The 17,922-nt window shown below is 38.2% G+C and overlaps 1 protein-coding gene across 1 annotated transcript in view; it reads right to left on the bottom strand.

The window, feature by feature from the left end:
* Positions 1-17,922, bottom strand: part of LOC130914945 (protein LYRIC-like) — a 29,447-nt gene that overhangs the window by 10,754 nt on the left and 771 nt on the right. The window contains exons 2-6 of the mRNA XM_057834549.1: positions 17,771-17,890; positions 5,899-5,977; positions 1,711-1,893; positions 1,567-1,617; positions 1,292-1,432 (exon numbers count right to left, since the gene is read on the bottom strand). Of these exons, the coding sequence (XP_057690532.1) occupies positions 1,292-1,432; positions 1,567-1,617; positions 1,711-1,893; positions 5,899-5,977; positions 17,771-17,890 (574 nt within the window). The remainder of the gene's footprint in view (positions 1-1,291; positions 1,433-1,566; positions 1,618-1,710; positions 1,894-5,898; positions 5,978-17,770; positions 17,891-17,922) is intronic.

The raw sequence follows: 17,922 nt of genomic DNA, 5'->3' as shown, positions 1-17,922 counted from the left end.
TTGGGAGTGGTGCGCTACTTTGCAGTTTTTCACTTATCACGGCGGGTTCTGGTCCCCATTATCGGCGAAAAACGAGGGATCACTGGACACTGATAGAAAAACATGGTGAGTCCACCAAAGTCTTCCCAAACAGCAATTCAAGTCATCTGCTGGAAATTTTTCTAGTTTTAATATTGCAATACATATCGCAATCCCCAAAAAAGTCGCAATGTCATTTCCCCCCCCAATATCGTTCAGCCCTACTTCAATTATAGGAGGAGCTAAATTGTTGACATCGCAGGTCACTTTTACCATGTGATTACATCGGAAAGCAGTTCAGATGTTGCTGCGGTTTGACAGAAATATAAACCCTGTGGCTCCGCCAGTGCTCAATTTGTAAATCATAAAATATTGGAATACAAAGTACATCTGATAGCCAAGGGATGATAAGTCAGACACAAGTCCCGGTGTCTGAAATTAAACATGCAAATATCCGCTTGCCATGTTGAGGGATTTACAAGCCAAAATTGGAGATCCCTCGTCCATAGTAATCCATTGTAAATGTCAATGACAAGCAGAAAATAAGATCCAATACAATATAATTTTGACTTTTAGCAGAAAATACATTCGTTGGTACATGGAACACTAACTTGTGTGTAGAGCCTTATGAGGCTTCGCCACCACTACCGGCACTATAAACTATTATCTGAAAAGTTATGTGCACATATGACGCCTCCCTGGTTTGTATCACCTTTTCTAATAAGAAAATGCCCTGTCTGCAGAGAAAAGAGCAGATGATTATTTTTGTTATTCCTTAATACTTGAAAGCCTTATGAAAATTACAACTGTTCTTTTTCATTTAACAGTGGCCAAACTGTACATCTTATGCTGAAAGACAACACTAATTCAATTTATTAATTAGGCCTATTTCGGGATGGTCTACACGACGATGACAACTTGCGAGCAAGACGTTTGCCATTGCAATAAGCTCAGTGTCTGACCTCATCAGTCAGTGAGAGCTCAGCTCACTTGTCAGGGGAATCCGACACCATCTGCAACACTATTTGAACTCCAGTCACAGCATTAGGTGTCAGTTGTGCATTCACTATTTTTACCATGATACAGCGAGGCATTTATCATAGTTTGCCCCTTTTAAAGTCACCCAAAGAATCGTTCTAATCCAACCTACTGTGGTTACTTGTTACATATCAATCAAGTCAAATTAAGGAAAAATTGGGATGATTGTACCAGAGATGGATTACTGTATTATTAATCCATTTTCATGATTTCTTAAACAAGGAGTTTCCTTTACCATCAATGTCAGTCTTCCATAGTGGTGCTGGTTCTCTTGGTGCTGTCCACGAGCCTTTAGTCTTTGGAGCAACAGGTTGAGGAACCTTCACTGCTTGACTGTCAGCCACACCTGCCGCTACTACTGGTGCCTCGCTGTTAACTGATACCAACAAAGACATGCTTGGTAGTCAGCCCCGTAGACATCGATCAAGTTATTGACAACAACGTAGACTTTATTAAAGCTTGACCCATAAATGCGATGCCAGTATCAAGATGAAGTTCACAAATAATTACCATGAGTCACAGCGGCGGTAACTTTTTCTGCTGTCACTTTGGATGGCTCGACTGCAAAGGGATTGAGTAATGTCAATAAAATGAATAATTATTAATAATGTTGTACTTAGTACTGTGGAACTTTATGAAGCTTCATAAAAATACCTTTTTTCTTCTTCCGGGTGGGAGGTGGAGTAGCTGCTGATGTCTTGCGTTGCTCTGGAGTAATGCTCACAGGAGTGCCACCGCCGCCGCCACCACCACCACCAGGACTGGCAGAGCCATCACTTTTGTCCTTCTTGCGCTGTTCACGCTTTTCCTTGTTACTGACCTTAGTCTCCCATGTACCTGAAATGTGCAATAAATTGCAATCTTAAGCAGATTAATTAAATACCGCCGTCCAGTCTATCTAATGAACGAACTACAAATACCTCCTTCCACCAAATCTGCCTTCACAAAGTATTATGATGTCTCTATAAAACGGTAAATTACAATCATAATATATACAGTGGTAGAGCTTGCTACTTTACTGACAGGTTTTTGAGAGCCACAACTTGACTAATAAATAAGAATCAAGTGTGCTGTTGGTCACTTACGATCATGATACATTTTAAGCCATACAATGAACTCGACATTACCGGTTTCAAGGTATACCGTGGTATGAAAACGTCAAGGTTTCAAAACCGCAAAAATTTTAGGTCATACCGTCCCTAAGGTATTAGTTTTTTATATCCAAAAATGCATGGAGAAATCCCTTGCTTGCAGCTGTAAGATTCAACCCTCCCCCACTGGTTGTTTCTCAGTGTCAGTGTTGTGTTACACGAGGGCTGGAGGAGGAGAAACTTGCCCCCCCAATCGAATAAAATGAAATCGCTTGTATTGGAATACTTCGGCTACAGAAAAGTTACAGATGGCCGCAGCTTAGAGGAGGGCCAACCGACATGTAAAACATGTTTGCGGATGGAGGCTGCCGAGGAGGCAATACCTTCAATATGATTTCGCATTTATACAAAATTAAAGGTTAGTAAACACTCATGAACGTTTCCCACCAGCTACGAGTTAACTCCAGCGTGTTTAGTGTGTCTAGCGGTGGTAAAACGTGTTTTTTTTCCTCTCTGGCAACTGTGTTGAAAAAGAATGTGTGTGTATAATGTAAACATGACACAAGTCATACACATGTGCTTTTTATGGAAAATTGTTCTGATGGTGATAACGTTGAGCTGTGGGTTTAGGTTCACCTAAAGGACTGCATTTATTTTCATTTTATTTAAAATATATTTTTATTTATTTATTTTAACTTAACATTATACTTATGTTCCAATTTGCCAATATGTATCGAAAAATAATAATCCTGTACAATGGAATAAAGTCTTTTTTTGTTTTTTTAAGCCCACATCTCTTTATTTTGGCTTAAGGTTTTAATACCGTCAGAATAACTGAACAAGTACAAACAAATACAAAAAAATAGTATCAGACTGGCACCTATTTTATAGTGCTGGGCTTGCAAACACGTTTTTAGAAAAAAAATATTTTAGGCTAGTTTTTTTCTGTGTAGGCTCAGACTAGTGCTGCAGCCATCGATTATTTAGGTAATCGTTTAGTTCAAATAATCGAGTAACCTGATTCCGAACATTAAATCTCTTGCAGAATTAATTTTAGATGTCAAACAAAGAAACAAGTGTTTATGCCTGCAATAACATTTATATTGGCTTACTAAAATAGCATTTTCAAAAGTATTAAATGCGAATGCAAAATTAAAATTCCTGAATATTTCTTCAAACGATGCAGAATTGCACTTTCATTTCACAAGAATAAATGCATTTAAAACTAAATCAAAATACCTTAGCTTAGCCTCAAATGGATGGGGATCTAAGTACAACAAAAGAATGCTGTAAAATGCACTTATTTCAAAAAGCCCTTAAATCGTTCAATAAGCATATTCCCATTTTTTCTAATTGAATTACTCGAGGTAATCGATTAATCGCTGCAGCAATAGTTCAGACGAAAGAAGAAACCCCATAACCGTGTTTTGGTCGAATTACAGCAGTGGTAAATGTGTGCATCATATTTCAAAGGTTTAGAAAAAAATTGGTTGAATGGTGCAATGCTTGTCTCTAGATGTGATTACTTTCACAATGTTAAAAGCTGTTTAAATGGACTGGAGTCTCATGTGATTTGAAAACCTTGTGCTTTTTCGAGAGCTTGATTCATTTGTAAACTAGAATTTGTATTATGAGGGTGTACAAACTGTATGACAACCACTTGGTGAGAGTGGCGCTCTGAATAACTGAACAGCACATTTTACCAACACTTTAGAGTTTCTGAAGTTTGGAGTGTAGCAGAGCGCAGGTGTTTCACATCCCACAGGTTTTGAAGAGGACATTTGAAAAGCAATTGGCTATTTAACAATTTTTTCCAAAAAATGTATTATTGAAAATGAATGCCAATTTTTAAGTTAAAAACCTGTTCCTCTTCACCCGATGGCCCAATTTCCGGTCATGTGATCGTATCAGGTACATCCCTACTAAAAACTAACAAAATAATCCGGAATGACAATCGCAATGCCAAAAGAAACAAAATTATAAACTTTTCGGCATCAAATCGGGACTTGAAATCAGGTGAATGGGATTCAAATGCAAAAATATGCTATCAGGACATCCCTAATTTTGAGGGGTTTTTTTGTTGTTTTTTTGTTGTTGTTTTTTTTAAACTCAGAGGCCTTTCTCCTATTAGGTCATCCCCACTTTATTAGAGGACAGTTCATAGCTTTATTACAACTGCAATTAATTTCAATGGTGAGTACTCATCTGACGTCAGAGTTATGGGCTTGGTTGAAGATGTTACCAAAATTGTAGGCATGTGCCGGTTACCGGTTTCAAGGTTTACCGTGGTATGAACACATCACAGTTTCAAAACCACTAAAATTTTCCTCATACTGTAGTACAGTATTAGCTATTTATTATGTCCCAAAATGCAACGAGAAATCCGTGGCTTTGAGCGGCAGCAAAGCACTAACCCCTCCATCTACGGTTGTTGCTGTCCTGTGTCTATCGCTAAGATGTAGAATAGACACAATGGCTGAAGGTGTTGAAACTACATCTCGGCTTTCCCCCCCTCAAAAAATACAAAGTCACTAGTATGGTAGTATTTCGGCTACTGAAAAGAAACAGACGGTGGTAGCTCAGAGTAGGAAGGACAGCAGGCGCGCCAACATGATTTCACATTTAAGTTACCATCATCGGTCACGTTAGACTAAATATAAGGTAAGTAAACGCTGTCATGAACGTTTTCCACCAGCTAAGAGAGTTCACGCCAGCAGTTTTAGTGTGTCTAGCGATGTTAAAACAAATACTATAACGAAAGTTTGTTAAATAGGCAGATAGCATGGGTAGTTAGCATGTCAAGACGGCTAACTAGTTTCCGCTCTACCATTAGCCTACTTTTGTAGTTTCCGCTATTGTAAATATCTGTTCAATGTTAACATTTTCAGAATACAGCCTGGGGTATTTTTTCCTCTCTCGCGACTTTGTGTTGAAGGATGGCAGGTGTGTGTGTGTTTAATATGTAAATAATGATACGCGTCATACACACGCGCTCTGTCTCCTATTCTCGCTTTCCATTCATATTCAACTAATTAACATTAATAATAGTGGTATGCGTTTTGCATAAAATCAACTCGAGCACATATTGTTTATGTCCAGTTCTACTGTATATTACCAAGGGTTCTTGTTCTAATGTTGAGCAACTTGAGCCATGGCTGTGGGCTTAGTCTTTAAATTGTATTCATTTAAATTTTGTTTAAAATATTTCTTATTTATCTATTTTAATATATTCATGTTGATGTTCCAAATATGGAAATATGTTGTGAAAAATTTTTAAATCCTGTTAGGTAGATGGCAATGTAGTGTAAAGCACTTTGAGCACCTTGAAAGGTGGAAAAGCGCTATACAAGTATAACACCATTTACCATTCAATTGATTTTTTTAACCCATACATCTCAAAATAACTCATTTTAGAGCTATAATTGCAATACCATGATACTGTGAAACCGTGGTATTTTTGCTTAAGGTTATCTTACCGTAAATATCTCGTACCAGCACATGCCTACACAATTGTTTTTAATAAATGGTCTTACAGTTTGCACATAAATGCTTAGGTTAGAAACAAAATTATGTGCTACATAAAATAACTAACACTGCTAAATTGATATCTCTTGGACAGTTTAAACCAATATGACATTAGGTGGAAAAGCATGTGAGACGATCAGAACGTCAGGCTAAATTAAAACAATTTCACTCAGTCACCCACAATCCATAAAAATATTTTTGTGTTTACAATTCCATTCTACTTTACCTTCCTCCGGCTCCTTTCCGACAGCTGTTCCAACAGTCTCCTTCGCCGCCTGTTTGGCCTTCTTCTTGGACTTCTTTGTCTAGATGAACAGAATAAAGAATTATTTTTGCAGAAACGTGACCTATAACACATTAAGCAGCAACACACAGGATGTATTCAGCAAGCTATCGAATAAGCATACTCAGTAATGACGGGCCCGGCAACACAGATGTGTCAGCGCACGCGTGTGAAGCTCACAGAGCAACCCTCGTGTCGGTGTCTGTACCACTTTAGTCACATGACTGAACGAGTCATTCAGTCGTTTGTGACTCGCGTCACGAGTCCCTTCTGGTTACCTCATGATAAGATTTGCGATAAAAGGATCACAGTAACGACCATCTCATGATATGGCTATACAATTATTGATTCATGTGTCAGGAAATCATTCTACGATATTGTACAACTAATAGCCAGAAAAACTCTTTTCAACCTTCTGCTGTGAATCGAAATGAGATTATAACTAGGAGAAGTCCAAACAATTGGAAGTGGGAGGGTGTCAGTTGCCACGTTTACATGGAGCCAAATATTCCAATTACAATCGGAATATTTGTTCAAACCGAATAAATGTGTTCCATTTAAACACCTCATTCGGAATGAACAGGCCCAAACCGAATGGAATTTCAATCCGATTCACAGGGGTGGAATATTCCTTTTCCCAAACCGATTAGAAATAAAATTGTATCATGTAAATAGGGAAGCGGAATGGTGTCTGGTTGCGTTCTTTCTGCACATGCTCCGTAGTGACGTGGTGACGTCACTTTGTGACGTAAGTAACGTCACTTGCAACATGGCTTCCAATCACAGCGCACCTAATTGGAGTCCGGCAGAAAGATTGTATTTAATTCAAACTTTAAAAGAATTGAATATAATTGCTCGCTTAGACGGGCGTAAAACGAGGAACAGTGAACTATTTAAAAAAGTTCACGAGTGGTTACACGAAGCCGGAATAGACCAGAGCGTTGACCAGATTAGAAACCGGTGGAAAACCGGCTACTACAAGGCAAAAGAGCAAAACAGCAGAAGCGGATATGACCCCACAAACACAACAAGTGGGTTAAAGTTAAAACAGCAGCACTCCGACGATCGATCTCATGTTTTGCAACGTGAAGCTTTGTTTTGATTAATCTGCGCATGTCAGACGGCAGTTGTCAAACGTCCTTTCGGAATAAAGGCAGTCACATGTAAACGCTGGATCGGAATAGATGAAGTGACATGTAAACAGCTGATCTGAAATTTCCATTCGGAATGATTTGAATCGGTATGAACAAAAGTCAGCATGTAAACGTGGCTACTGATTGAACGAATCCACTTCAAATGGATTGGACGTCTGAGGACGTCAATGGAAGCCAATGAGTTTATTTTGGAGCATATTAGGTCATTTCCATTGTTTTTTGGTACGTCTTTATTGATTTTGGGCCATTTCTGGTTAGCTACGGATTCAGTGCCACTGACGTTACGAAACGTCAAATTAATTATGATTGTGAGGGGCAAATGAACGAACAATCAAGTTTGTTGGCAACCTGTTGGTTCCTTTTTTCCAAACAGTGACAATTTTTCAAAATTATTTATCAATTCCTGGCAGGGTATCGATAACCTTTTGGAATACAGTCACTCAGTCGGTTCTATTGACTGAGCTGTCATTCTGTGTGGATACAAGGACGATTACCTGCCACCTGTTAACGGGATGGAGCCGGGCGGTAAGCATGAAGGATATATCGTTTAAACATCACCATCGCGATGTGTGCGTGCACAATAGTCCCATCGCAAGGACGTGCGATAGTTTTTTGTTTTTTTTTAATCCACATACGCCCTGCTTTCTGCTCTGCGCAGAGCCTCACACGCTCTTTGAACCTCACAGTCACTGCAGCACTTGCTTATTAAAGTTAACGATGCTGGTATCTTTAATCTTGCCAAAGAAGCGGACGTCACAGCGCAGCAGCTGTCAATCATCGTTGAACTTGTTAAACAGTTTCTGCAAAGAACCCGCTTTAGAATGAATGTGTGTGTGGGTGTGTGTGGGTGTGTGTGTGTTTGTGTGGAGACGTTTGAGACATATAAATTAAATGCCAGAAGTGATCATGAGGAGTTTGTAATTTCTACATGTCCACTAAGAGTCACAGCTAAGGTAGATAAACAGAAGTATTTAATAAAGCCAAGCATTTTTCTACTACAGTACTTTATTCTTGTTCAAAAATGATTTGGTTGGACAGTTATGTTTAAAACTGATGATCATAATTTTTACATTTGAAGTGCTTAAAACCATTTATTAATACATTATATATATTTTTAAAAATCATACTTTGGGGAAAAAGTGAGAAAAAAACATGCCTAATATGTATCTCTTTCCAATGCTAAATCTGAATAAATACATTGAGCACACACACAAAAAAAATAAAAATTGGGGGGGCAGGGAGCGCAACTTCGCGATTTTTCACTTATTGCGGTCCCCATAACCACGAAAAATAAGGGATCACTGTACACTGGTCATTGTGAGTCATCCACAGTCTTTCCAAACAGCTATTCAAATCATCTAGTGATTTTTTTTAATTTTTTTTTTAAATATATATGTAATTTTTTTTTTTTCTTAATATCGCAATATAAAATCGCAACCCCCCCCAAAACCGTAGCAATAGTTATTTCCAATATTGTTCAGGCCTACCAGGCAGTATACTGAAAATTTACCGTTACCGAAATTTTTCATGATGACCGACATCATTCAGACTATGTCGTTAATTAGGTAATTTAATAAAACATGAAAACAGTCTTTTCATCCCGCTTTGACTGTGTTGTTCGGCTATGTTCATTCCCCTTTGAGAAAGCAGTCAATATGCTTACGTACGAAGTCACGTGGTTATCAGGCACTCAAATAAACAGAAGCCCGGTAGGCTAACGCTAGCGGCTAATACTAGCAGCTAACGCTACAAGCAAACGTGATGGAGTCTGGCTTAAGGGAGCTTCGCCAAACTTACTTTTCAATATACTTACTTAACTCACTAAATGTCACCCGGCATTAAGTAGACTCTTGGCAGCCTCCAGACGGACTTTCACCCGCTTTCCTCCCTGGTTCTAACGATTTCAGGAGAGGGTGCTTTCAGAGCTTTCTACTGGTAGCCAGGCCACAGGCTAACGCTAGCGGCTGACGCCACAAATGAACGTGATGGAGTCTGATAGTGGCTCTAACCTTGTCGAAACGGCAGAACTTAATGAGTGGATTGGGCACGGACTGCATCTAGCAAGTAGTATGTTGTGACATTTTTGTATAGTATGTCGTGACATTTTTGTATCTGTATGTGTGTGTGGGATTTCTTTGATATCTTTTATGATGGTAAAGCATTCATCATAAATTATAATCCAACAGTGAAGCCTATGATATACCGTTTAATGGCCACAGCTATTTTTCTGTATGTGCTTGCTTTATTCTGTGTCATTACTGCCATCATAAAATCTTAAATAGTTTGTTGGCTAAAGAGCAATATTGCGTTAATGTGTGTGGGGGGAATGTATGTGTGCATGCATGTATTAAAAGTGTTTTTCAACCGTTGTGCCACGGCTAGTGTGATGTGAGAGATCGTAAGGTGTGCCGCGAGAAATTATCCAATGTTGCTTTTTTTTTTCTCGTCGTCGGGCGAGTTGCAGTCAGAAAGAAGAAGTACAAAAAAAGTTCTCTGTTGTGTGCAGATTAGCGAGGTTCTGCTCTCGTCACGTTCAAGAAGTGCTCGGATTTCTAGCCATCAGCCACCTTACTGTCCGTGACAATGTGGACCCCAGCAAGTCTACTGTACATCATTTGATTAGACCCGTCAAGTGTCGATATATGTACACAAAATTGTCCTTTCCATTTTATCCATATGTGACAACCCTCAATCCTCGCCCTGTCTTATTTCCAACACATTATTGAGGACAGCAAAGTGTTTGATTGCTAGAAATCCAAGCAGTTCTTGAACGCAACACGAGCAGCTATTTAGCGCTACAGTGCTAAGCAAGCTTAAACGTCTTCTCCAAACGAAACACCCGTCGCTTCAAAACAAGTCGATAGACTATTTTGTTTGCCTTTGTGAAAACAGAGAAACAGGCAACTTTTTTGAGAAAAACTACAAAGGAAAATAAGAAAGCCCTGAAAGCCAGTTTGTTGCTGAGCTTGTTGTTAAATCCAAGAAGTCCCAAACTGTGGCAGAGACGTTAATACTACCTGCCATCAAAGCCATTGTCAGTTAGATGACCAGCCCTGATGTGGTTAAAGACATTACTTAAGTCCCCCTGTCAGATAATTCTGAGTTTTTCCAAGCCTAACTGCTAAAAAAAAATATATATATATATATATAGAAATAAAAAGAGAGACAGCGCTTTTGAAGAAGATTCCTGCCAGTTTTTCGGCTTTGTGTTCATCTTAACAGGCTCACGTTTGACAATAAGTAAGTATAAATACTGAGAAATTTTATAAATATCCACATTACAGAAAGTAATTTTGGAGCATTTAGGTGTAGTGTGCCGCGAGAGTTTTTCCAATGTAAAAACTGTGTTGTGACTCATAAAAGGTTGAAAAACTCTTTAAAAAATAATTTGGAGCCGAAACCTTGAAGTATACAATTGTGTTGAGCAATTATGTCACAGCAGCCATTAACAATAAGTTGTCTGTGTGAAGTGTACTGTTAAAGCTGTAAATCATTTGTGTTAGAACGACATGTTTGCAGAGTCGTCTTATTGATTTTTATAATGCTGTACATTGTTCAAGTCATACAAGCTGTTATAAATGTTCATACTTGAATTCTTATTGATTACAAGACATTAGTATATACTTAATGTTTAGACTGCATGTACAATTGTTAAATACAGAGGGGAGAACAAGTATTTGATACACTGCCGATTTTGCTGGTTTTCCCACTTGCAAAGCATGTAGAGGTCTGTAATTTGTATCATAGGTTCTCTTCAGCTGTGAGGGACGGAATCTAATACAAAAAAAACGAAAATTACGGTGTATGATTTTTAAATAATAAATTTGCATTTAATTGCATGAAATAAGTATTTGATACATCACAAAAATCGAACTTAATATTTGGTACAGGTTCAGGTTTCGGGGCTGCTGCCGGGCAACATGGACTTTCAGCTCCCTCCATAGATTTTCTATCGGGTTCAGATCTTGTGACTGGCTAGGCCACTCCAGGACCTTAAGAAGCTTCTTACGGAGCCACTCTTTGGTTGCCTTGGCTGTGTGCTTTGGGTCGTTGCCATGCTGGAAGACCCAGCCACGACCCATATTCAGGGCTCTCACTGAAGGAAGGAGATTGTCAGCAAAGATCTGGCGATACATAGCCCCATACATCCTCCCCTCAATACGGTGCAGTCGTCCTGTACCCTTGGCAGAGAAGAAGCCCCAAAAAATGATTTTTCCTCCTCCATGTTTCACGGTTGGGATGGTGTTCTTGGGGTTGTACTCATCCTTCTTTTTCCTCCGAACACGACGAGCCGAGTTTAGACCAAAAAGTTCCATTTTGGTCTCATCCGACCACATGACCATCTCCCATTGCTCCTCTGGATCATCCAGATGGTCAGTGGCAAACTTCAGACGTGTCTGGACATGCACTGGCTTCAGCAGCGTGACCTTGCGTGCGCTGTAGGATTTTAATCCATGACGGCGTAATGTGTTTCCGATGGTTTTTTCTTCGAGACTGTGGTTCAAGCTCTCTTCAGGTCATTGACCAGGTCCTGCCGTGTAGTTATGGGCTGATCCCTTAACCTTCCTCATGATCAGTGATGCCCCACGAGGTGAGATCTTGCATGGAGCCCCAGAACGAGGCAGATTGACCTACAACTTGAACTTCTTCTATTTTCTAATAATTGCTCCAACAGTTGTTACCTTCTCACCAAGCTGCTTGCTTATTTTCCTGTAGCCGATCCCAGCCTTGTGCAGGTCTATTATTTTATCCCTGATGTCCTTACACAGATCTTTGGTCTTGGCCATTGTGGAGAGGTTGAAGTTTGTTTGTTTGTGCATATGAACAGGTGTCTTTTCTACAGGTAACAAGTTCAAACAGGTGCAGTTACTTCCGGTAATGAGTGGAGAACAGGAGGGGTTCTTAAAAAAGAACTAAGAGCCAAAATATTTACTAGTTGGTAATGTATCAAATACTTATTTCATGCAGTTAAATACAAATTTATTATTTAAATTTTCTGGATTTTTGTATTAAGATTCCGTCCCTCACAGTTGAACTTATGATACAAATTACAGACCTCTACATGGCTTGCAAGCAGGAAAACCAGCAAAATCGGCAGTGTATCAAATACTTGTTCTCCCCACTTTATGTTAAATTGAAAGCCTGTAAATAAATCAGCGAGAACAGTTAATTTGTATTTCATGCATTGATTCAGATTTTCAAATTATATAACTGTCCGCTGAGGCGAATATATCGTCATTTATCGTTATTGAGGTAAATCTGCTCAATTTCCCATGATACGTACTTAACCCTTGAGAGTCGAAGGACGCGCCGGCGCGTCCTCAGCGCACGTCGTCTTTGAAGCACCCTTGCGTTTTAATTACGTCACCCACATGCCGTTGGTTGGTCTCGTTTTAAAGTGCGGAAGTTGCGGTTTACTCTCGTTGTTATTTGAAGTCAATCGACCAACTAAAACGTGAGATATTGTCATTTAAGTTTTATAGTTTTATTGTCCTCTCAAAAAAACATTAAAACGCTGCATGGATCATTTGTTTATGTCTATATTTCCATAATTTCTTGTCCTTTTTCAAAACGGAAGCTCCATGAAAAAAACACAAATCAAACGAACCCTTTCGAAGTCACAGTGGAAGCACAAAATGCGTTTTATTTTTTTATAAATATAACTGCCGTGCGAGGTTCCACCGAACAAGAGGCAGGAGTGTTCTGACGCAGCGAGGGGGCGAGCGACGGCCGTTTGAATCAAGCAAGCGGGCGAGCGACTTTGTGTGACTTTGAGGATGAACGGAAAACTAAATTTAGCGCAAGCAATTGTGCTTTTTGATCAACTTGAGGAAGAGGGTGGTCCAAATTCGTCATCATCGTCTTCCTCGGAAGAGTCCTCGAGTGAAGATAGTGACGGATTTGAACACGTGGGTGACGCCATCGACGAGCAGGGGTAAGCCAACTCACTTTTTTTTTTTTTTTTTTTTTTTAATGCTGTAAAAGTTTCTTTTGATATTGCAAGACAAAGTTAATTTTGATGCAATATAAGTGCGTGTTTGTGTATGTAATAATAAAATGTGCATATCAGATCAAAGTATAATTTGTGGTCTTCTTTCTATATGAAGATTAGGGATGTAGCACATATTCAGCTACGGTATTCTTTCTATTGTCATACATATAGATTTCCATTATTATTTATTGCTGTATATATTTTTATTTTATACTTTATTATTTTCATAAATACTGACTTTTGTTTCATGTACATTTATAGTGACAATGAAAGTAAAGTGAAATGAAAATGGAAGGGTGGAAAGAGGACCGACACCCCATGGAAGTGTGGGCTGTGATGTAGCCCTGTGTCTAATTCCAGGACGAAACTGCTTTTCGGAGTGGCATGCCTGAAAAAACTTTAACTTGTTTATTGTAAATATTTTTGAAAATACTTTTTTCCCCAATGTTATATATATATATTTTTTCCCACAATCAGTCTTCTCAATTTGTGTATATAAATGTGTGTTCAAGAAGCTTGATTGTGTGTACATAGTTTTCATCAGGTGATGGGCCGCAATACCTAAACTCATAAAGAGATGGCCTCTAAACACTTTTTGTGTTAGATGGTATATTTTTTTCACTGTTCTTCACTGTTTGGTCTGCTGTATATAACCTGTTTTGACTAGAGCATGTATAAATGCAAAAAACGCCTATGGCTATACCTGTTGTTTATGTTGAATTGTCAAATAAAAGACTATTTATTCTAAATTTTTTTGGTTGAATGTTCATCCTAACATGTTGAATAAATATTACAAAGTTTCAAAACGGTTCGTTACGCATGTTTGGTTGTCAATTGGACATCAATATTAAAAATTTTGACAAAACGATTTTGGAATTTTTGGTCTTTTTAGGCCCAAAATTATGATTTATAATTGGTCAGTGAAGGAAACAACAGTTTGGACATGAAGTTCAAGGTGTCACAAAAAAAGGGACCAAACCAGGCCATCGTAAACAATTCTGTCTTTGAAATATAAAGGCAACTTCAAAGGCATGCAAAATCAGACAAAATAGGCCCAGACCTTAAAGGGTTAAGGCCATATCGCCCAGCCCTACAACGGGATACATTTTTTCCATCCCGAAACAGATTTACTTTGAGTCGTTCCAATTCCAAGGAATAAAATTTCTGCCTCCAGCAATTATAACCCATGCAAATGTGTACTGTGCAAATCTGGAAGACTTCACTCCTTATGCCTCACTGACTCACCGAATCGGCTCTGAAATGTACGGGTCCTGATACAAACCCCGCACAGAGTGAGGATGCATTGATTATCGAACTAATTTAAGACCTTAACTTTATGACTCAGATTCATATTATTTATTACTAGTACATTTGAAAGACATACACAACACATTTAGTTTAGATAAATATACGAGTAATTGAAATGCTCTAAAATATATTGGCAGTCACAAAACTATGTCTTGACCTCAGTTAGTAAGTCTCAGGTTTATTCTAATTATAGGTGAAACTACATAAGTAACCTTTTAATAATCCGAAACTTATTTTTCAAAAACCTTCCAGCTACAAGTATATATGATGAAACTAAATGCTTTTTTGACAGTTTATTAATTGAACCCATCACAAAGAAGCACTGATTGAATCTTTTAGATTTAAACCGGGCGCGACTCACGAGGGTTCTGGTTTGCAGCATCTGTCGGTTACAGTTAACGCTGAAACCCAACACAAGCAGCTGCTGTGGTTACATCATTGAAGGGTGACACTGAAAGAGCGGAACCCCCCACACACTTTTGTTTTCACATGACCAATAAAATAAATTCAACAGTCAAAATTGGCACACGCACCAGACTTCTAATAGTCCAACTGTCAAAAACTCAAAAACATTTTTCATACCTGCAAAATTTTAAGTCTTATGGGTCTCAATAGTGATTGCGGTTTTCTTTTGTTAAGCACCACTAGGACAGCCATACTTGTGTTAAAATGGACAAATGTTTAAGAAGATCATACAGTAAGTGCTGAATTGTGTTAAGCATTTATTGGGCACTTATTTAACTCACTGGCTGCCATTAATGGCACTAGACTAGACCATTTTGACTCAACGAGGTTGCAGTCAAAATCACTCCTCACTTTAAATAAAATTTGATCTCTATTGGTGTCACCAGTAGGCAATGAGTTGATAGTTTCCTAATTTATAAATTAGTTAGATAATTTATTTTAACATTATACTTATGTTCCAATTTGCTCATGTTTTGAAAAATAAAAATCCTGTTCAATGGAAAAAAGTTTTTTTTTTTTTGCTTAAGGTTATCATACTGTCAGAACCTCATACCGGCACATGGCTACACCACGCTCATATTTTTCTATTATTTCCATCTTAATTTCAATGCTAAGCGTCACGTTTTTCCTTTTTTCACCACCTGCACTAAACTTCTTGGGACCCATGCAGTGCGTCCGTCTTGCGGGAAAACAATTAAATTGTGACGCCGTCATAAATAGTCGCATTTCGAGTATGTCGAGACAAGTGACGAGTCAAATTATACATCGGATGTCGAAAGTCAGTGCGATTGTATGTCGAGGTACCATTGTGTGTAAATATATATGGGGCAAAACACGGACAAGACTGAAAAAGCAGTTTCTGCTCTTGCACTAAGAGCCTCTAAGCCAAAAGAACTGCTGTGTTTGATAGAACAATATGTCTATATGCTGCCATAGCAGATTCATGGCGCCTTAAGCTTCCGAACTATTTTTAATGTGTCCGTTTTACTTTCTCCGATATCTTAGATGATAAATAATCGATCTAAACAAAGAAAATTTGGAAAACATTAGTAAGAGTAAATATATGAAAAAGAAACTCTCGACCACTCCTTGATGTCTGCGATTTCTGCATCGCGACCCTTGTTATATTACCATGTTTCACCCATAAAATCCCCCCAAAATCCGGCTGTGGCCATTCACAGCTGTGTCTTGACACTCGGTGATACATGCTACATGGAGTTTTTGGATCAAAAAGAGCTAAGTACGCGATAATATTGCGTTAAAATCATGGCGTCTGTAATCATGCTGTCGTGTGCTCTCACCTCCAGTTATGGTTTTGCGGTTTAAAATTTGTATTTCTCTTTTTTTTAAAAAATGCACTCCAGGTCAAAATTTTTCTTCCCCCAGAAAATTGAGATTTTAAGCTTTCCAATGATGTATCACGCATGCATATAGGGCAATTTTGGATTTGGCCAAATTAGGGGTCTCTGAGCAGAACTTCCAAGTCACCTGAGTGTTTTCCGCCATATATGTGTGTTATTGGGGGCCATAGCCTCCCAGATAGCAGACCAACATTGAATAAACGTTGATTTTCCATCAGAATCATCAGTATGGTTGACATCCAAATTTTCGACGTCAAGTGACGTTGAAACAACGTTCTGTGGTATGTCAGGCGATGGTTGGGTTAACATTGTTTTATAGTTAATGAACTAATGTTGACAAATAGTTGATTTACGATTGAAAAGTCATTGAATTGTGGATGAGCGGGCATTTTGGTCAAAACCATAACATTGATTCAGCGTTGTTCCAATATTATAAATTATCGAAAAGACGATTCGTTTTCTAAGGATTTCATCGTTGAAACAACATTAATTGAGGATGCAAAATTGACGTTGATTCAACGATATGAGATTGACAGCAGAATGTCGATCCAACATCTTTTCAATGTCGGTCTGCTATCTGGGCTGAGTGTATTTCTGTTTTCACTCATTTGAAATTTGTTTTACTGACATTTATTTTACACATAACTATTTACTCGTGAAAAAAAATACACCAAACAAGGATTAAATAACCAAAAAAATTAGTGATGCACGATAATACATTTTTCAACCGATATCGATAACCGATAATTTCCTGCCCCTTCCACCCGATAATGTCACTCCGATAATTCTATTCAAATATGTGTGTAAAATTTTTAAGTATACAAAGATCAAATGTTACTGTGCAAAAATTTAATTTAGTGCTACTTTTTCCACATCAAATGTGAACAAGTAGTAAATTCCAACAACTGAACAATGGCAATGACGTTGTGTAATGGTAAGCTTTTGGCAACAATTACTTAGAGAGTAAACACCCAAGTTGCACAAAAATGCCTTTAAAAGTAAGCCATTCCTAACATGTATTACATTACTACACTGCAAAAACACCTCCTTAAAACTAGCAGAATTGGACAAAACTTGATTGCGCACATTCGGAGGCTAAATCAAGTATATAATTATCGGATTGCATTATCGGTTGAATTTCGTTTTATCTGGATTATCTGTGTGACGTCATAATTGCCATTATCGGCCGATAATTATCGGTGACCGATATTATCGTGCATCTCTAAAAAAAAAATATACAATTATTATTGCGACCTGGCTTGAACATGTGGACAGCAAACTTCATGAAGGTAAATAATTTTTTTTACATCAGTAAATTACTACATAATTGCCTTATAGAAAGATAATTTCATTGGCTGCTATTCAACTAGAAAGATCTAGTTAACATTTTGCTTCTCTTGTGTGATATTGAAAATTCTCTTCTAATAAAAAATGTTAAGATCTTGTCTATTTTAGAGTTTGGCTTTAAAGGTCCAAATATATTGAAAATGGGTCGTATGTGATTAGGCAAATAATAAATCGTATCTGTATATTACCTCAAGATCTTTATCACTCTTTGTTTGAGGAGGTGGCTGTTGATGTGGCACTTTTTCTTCCCCAACTATGGCGTCTTCTTCCTGTACGTCGGTGACAGCTCTACCGTTTGGCTGGAATTTCTGAAAACAAAATGTTGCAGCAATTTAATAAA

Source organism: Corythoichthys intestinalis, chromosome 4, assembly GCF_030265065.1.
Source record: "Corythoichthys intestinalis isolate RoL2023-P3 chromosome 4, ASM3026506v1, whole genome shotgun sequence".
NCBI classification, from domain to species: Eukaryota; Metazoa; Chordata; class Actinopteri; order Syngnathiformes; family Syngnathidae; genus Corythoichthys; species Corythoichthys intestinalis.
This window is presented reverse-complemented; position numbering and strand designations above follow the sequence as displayed.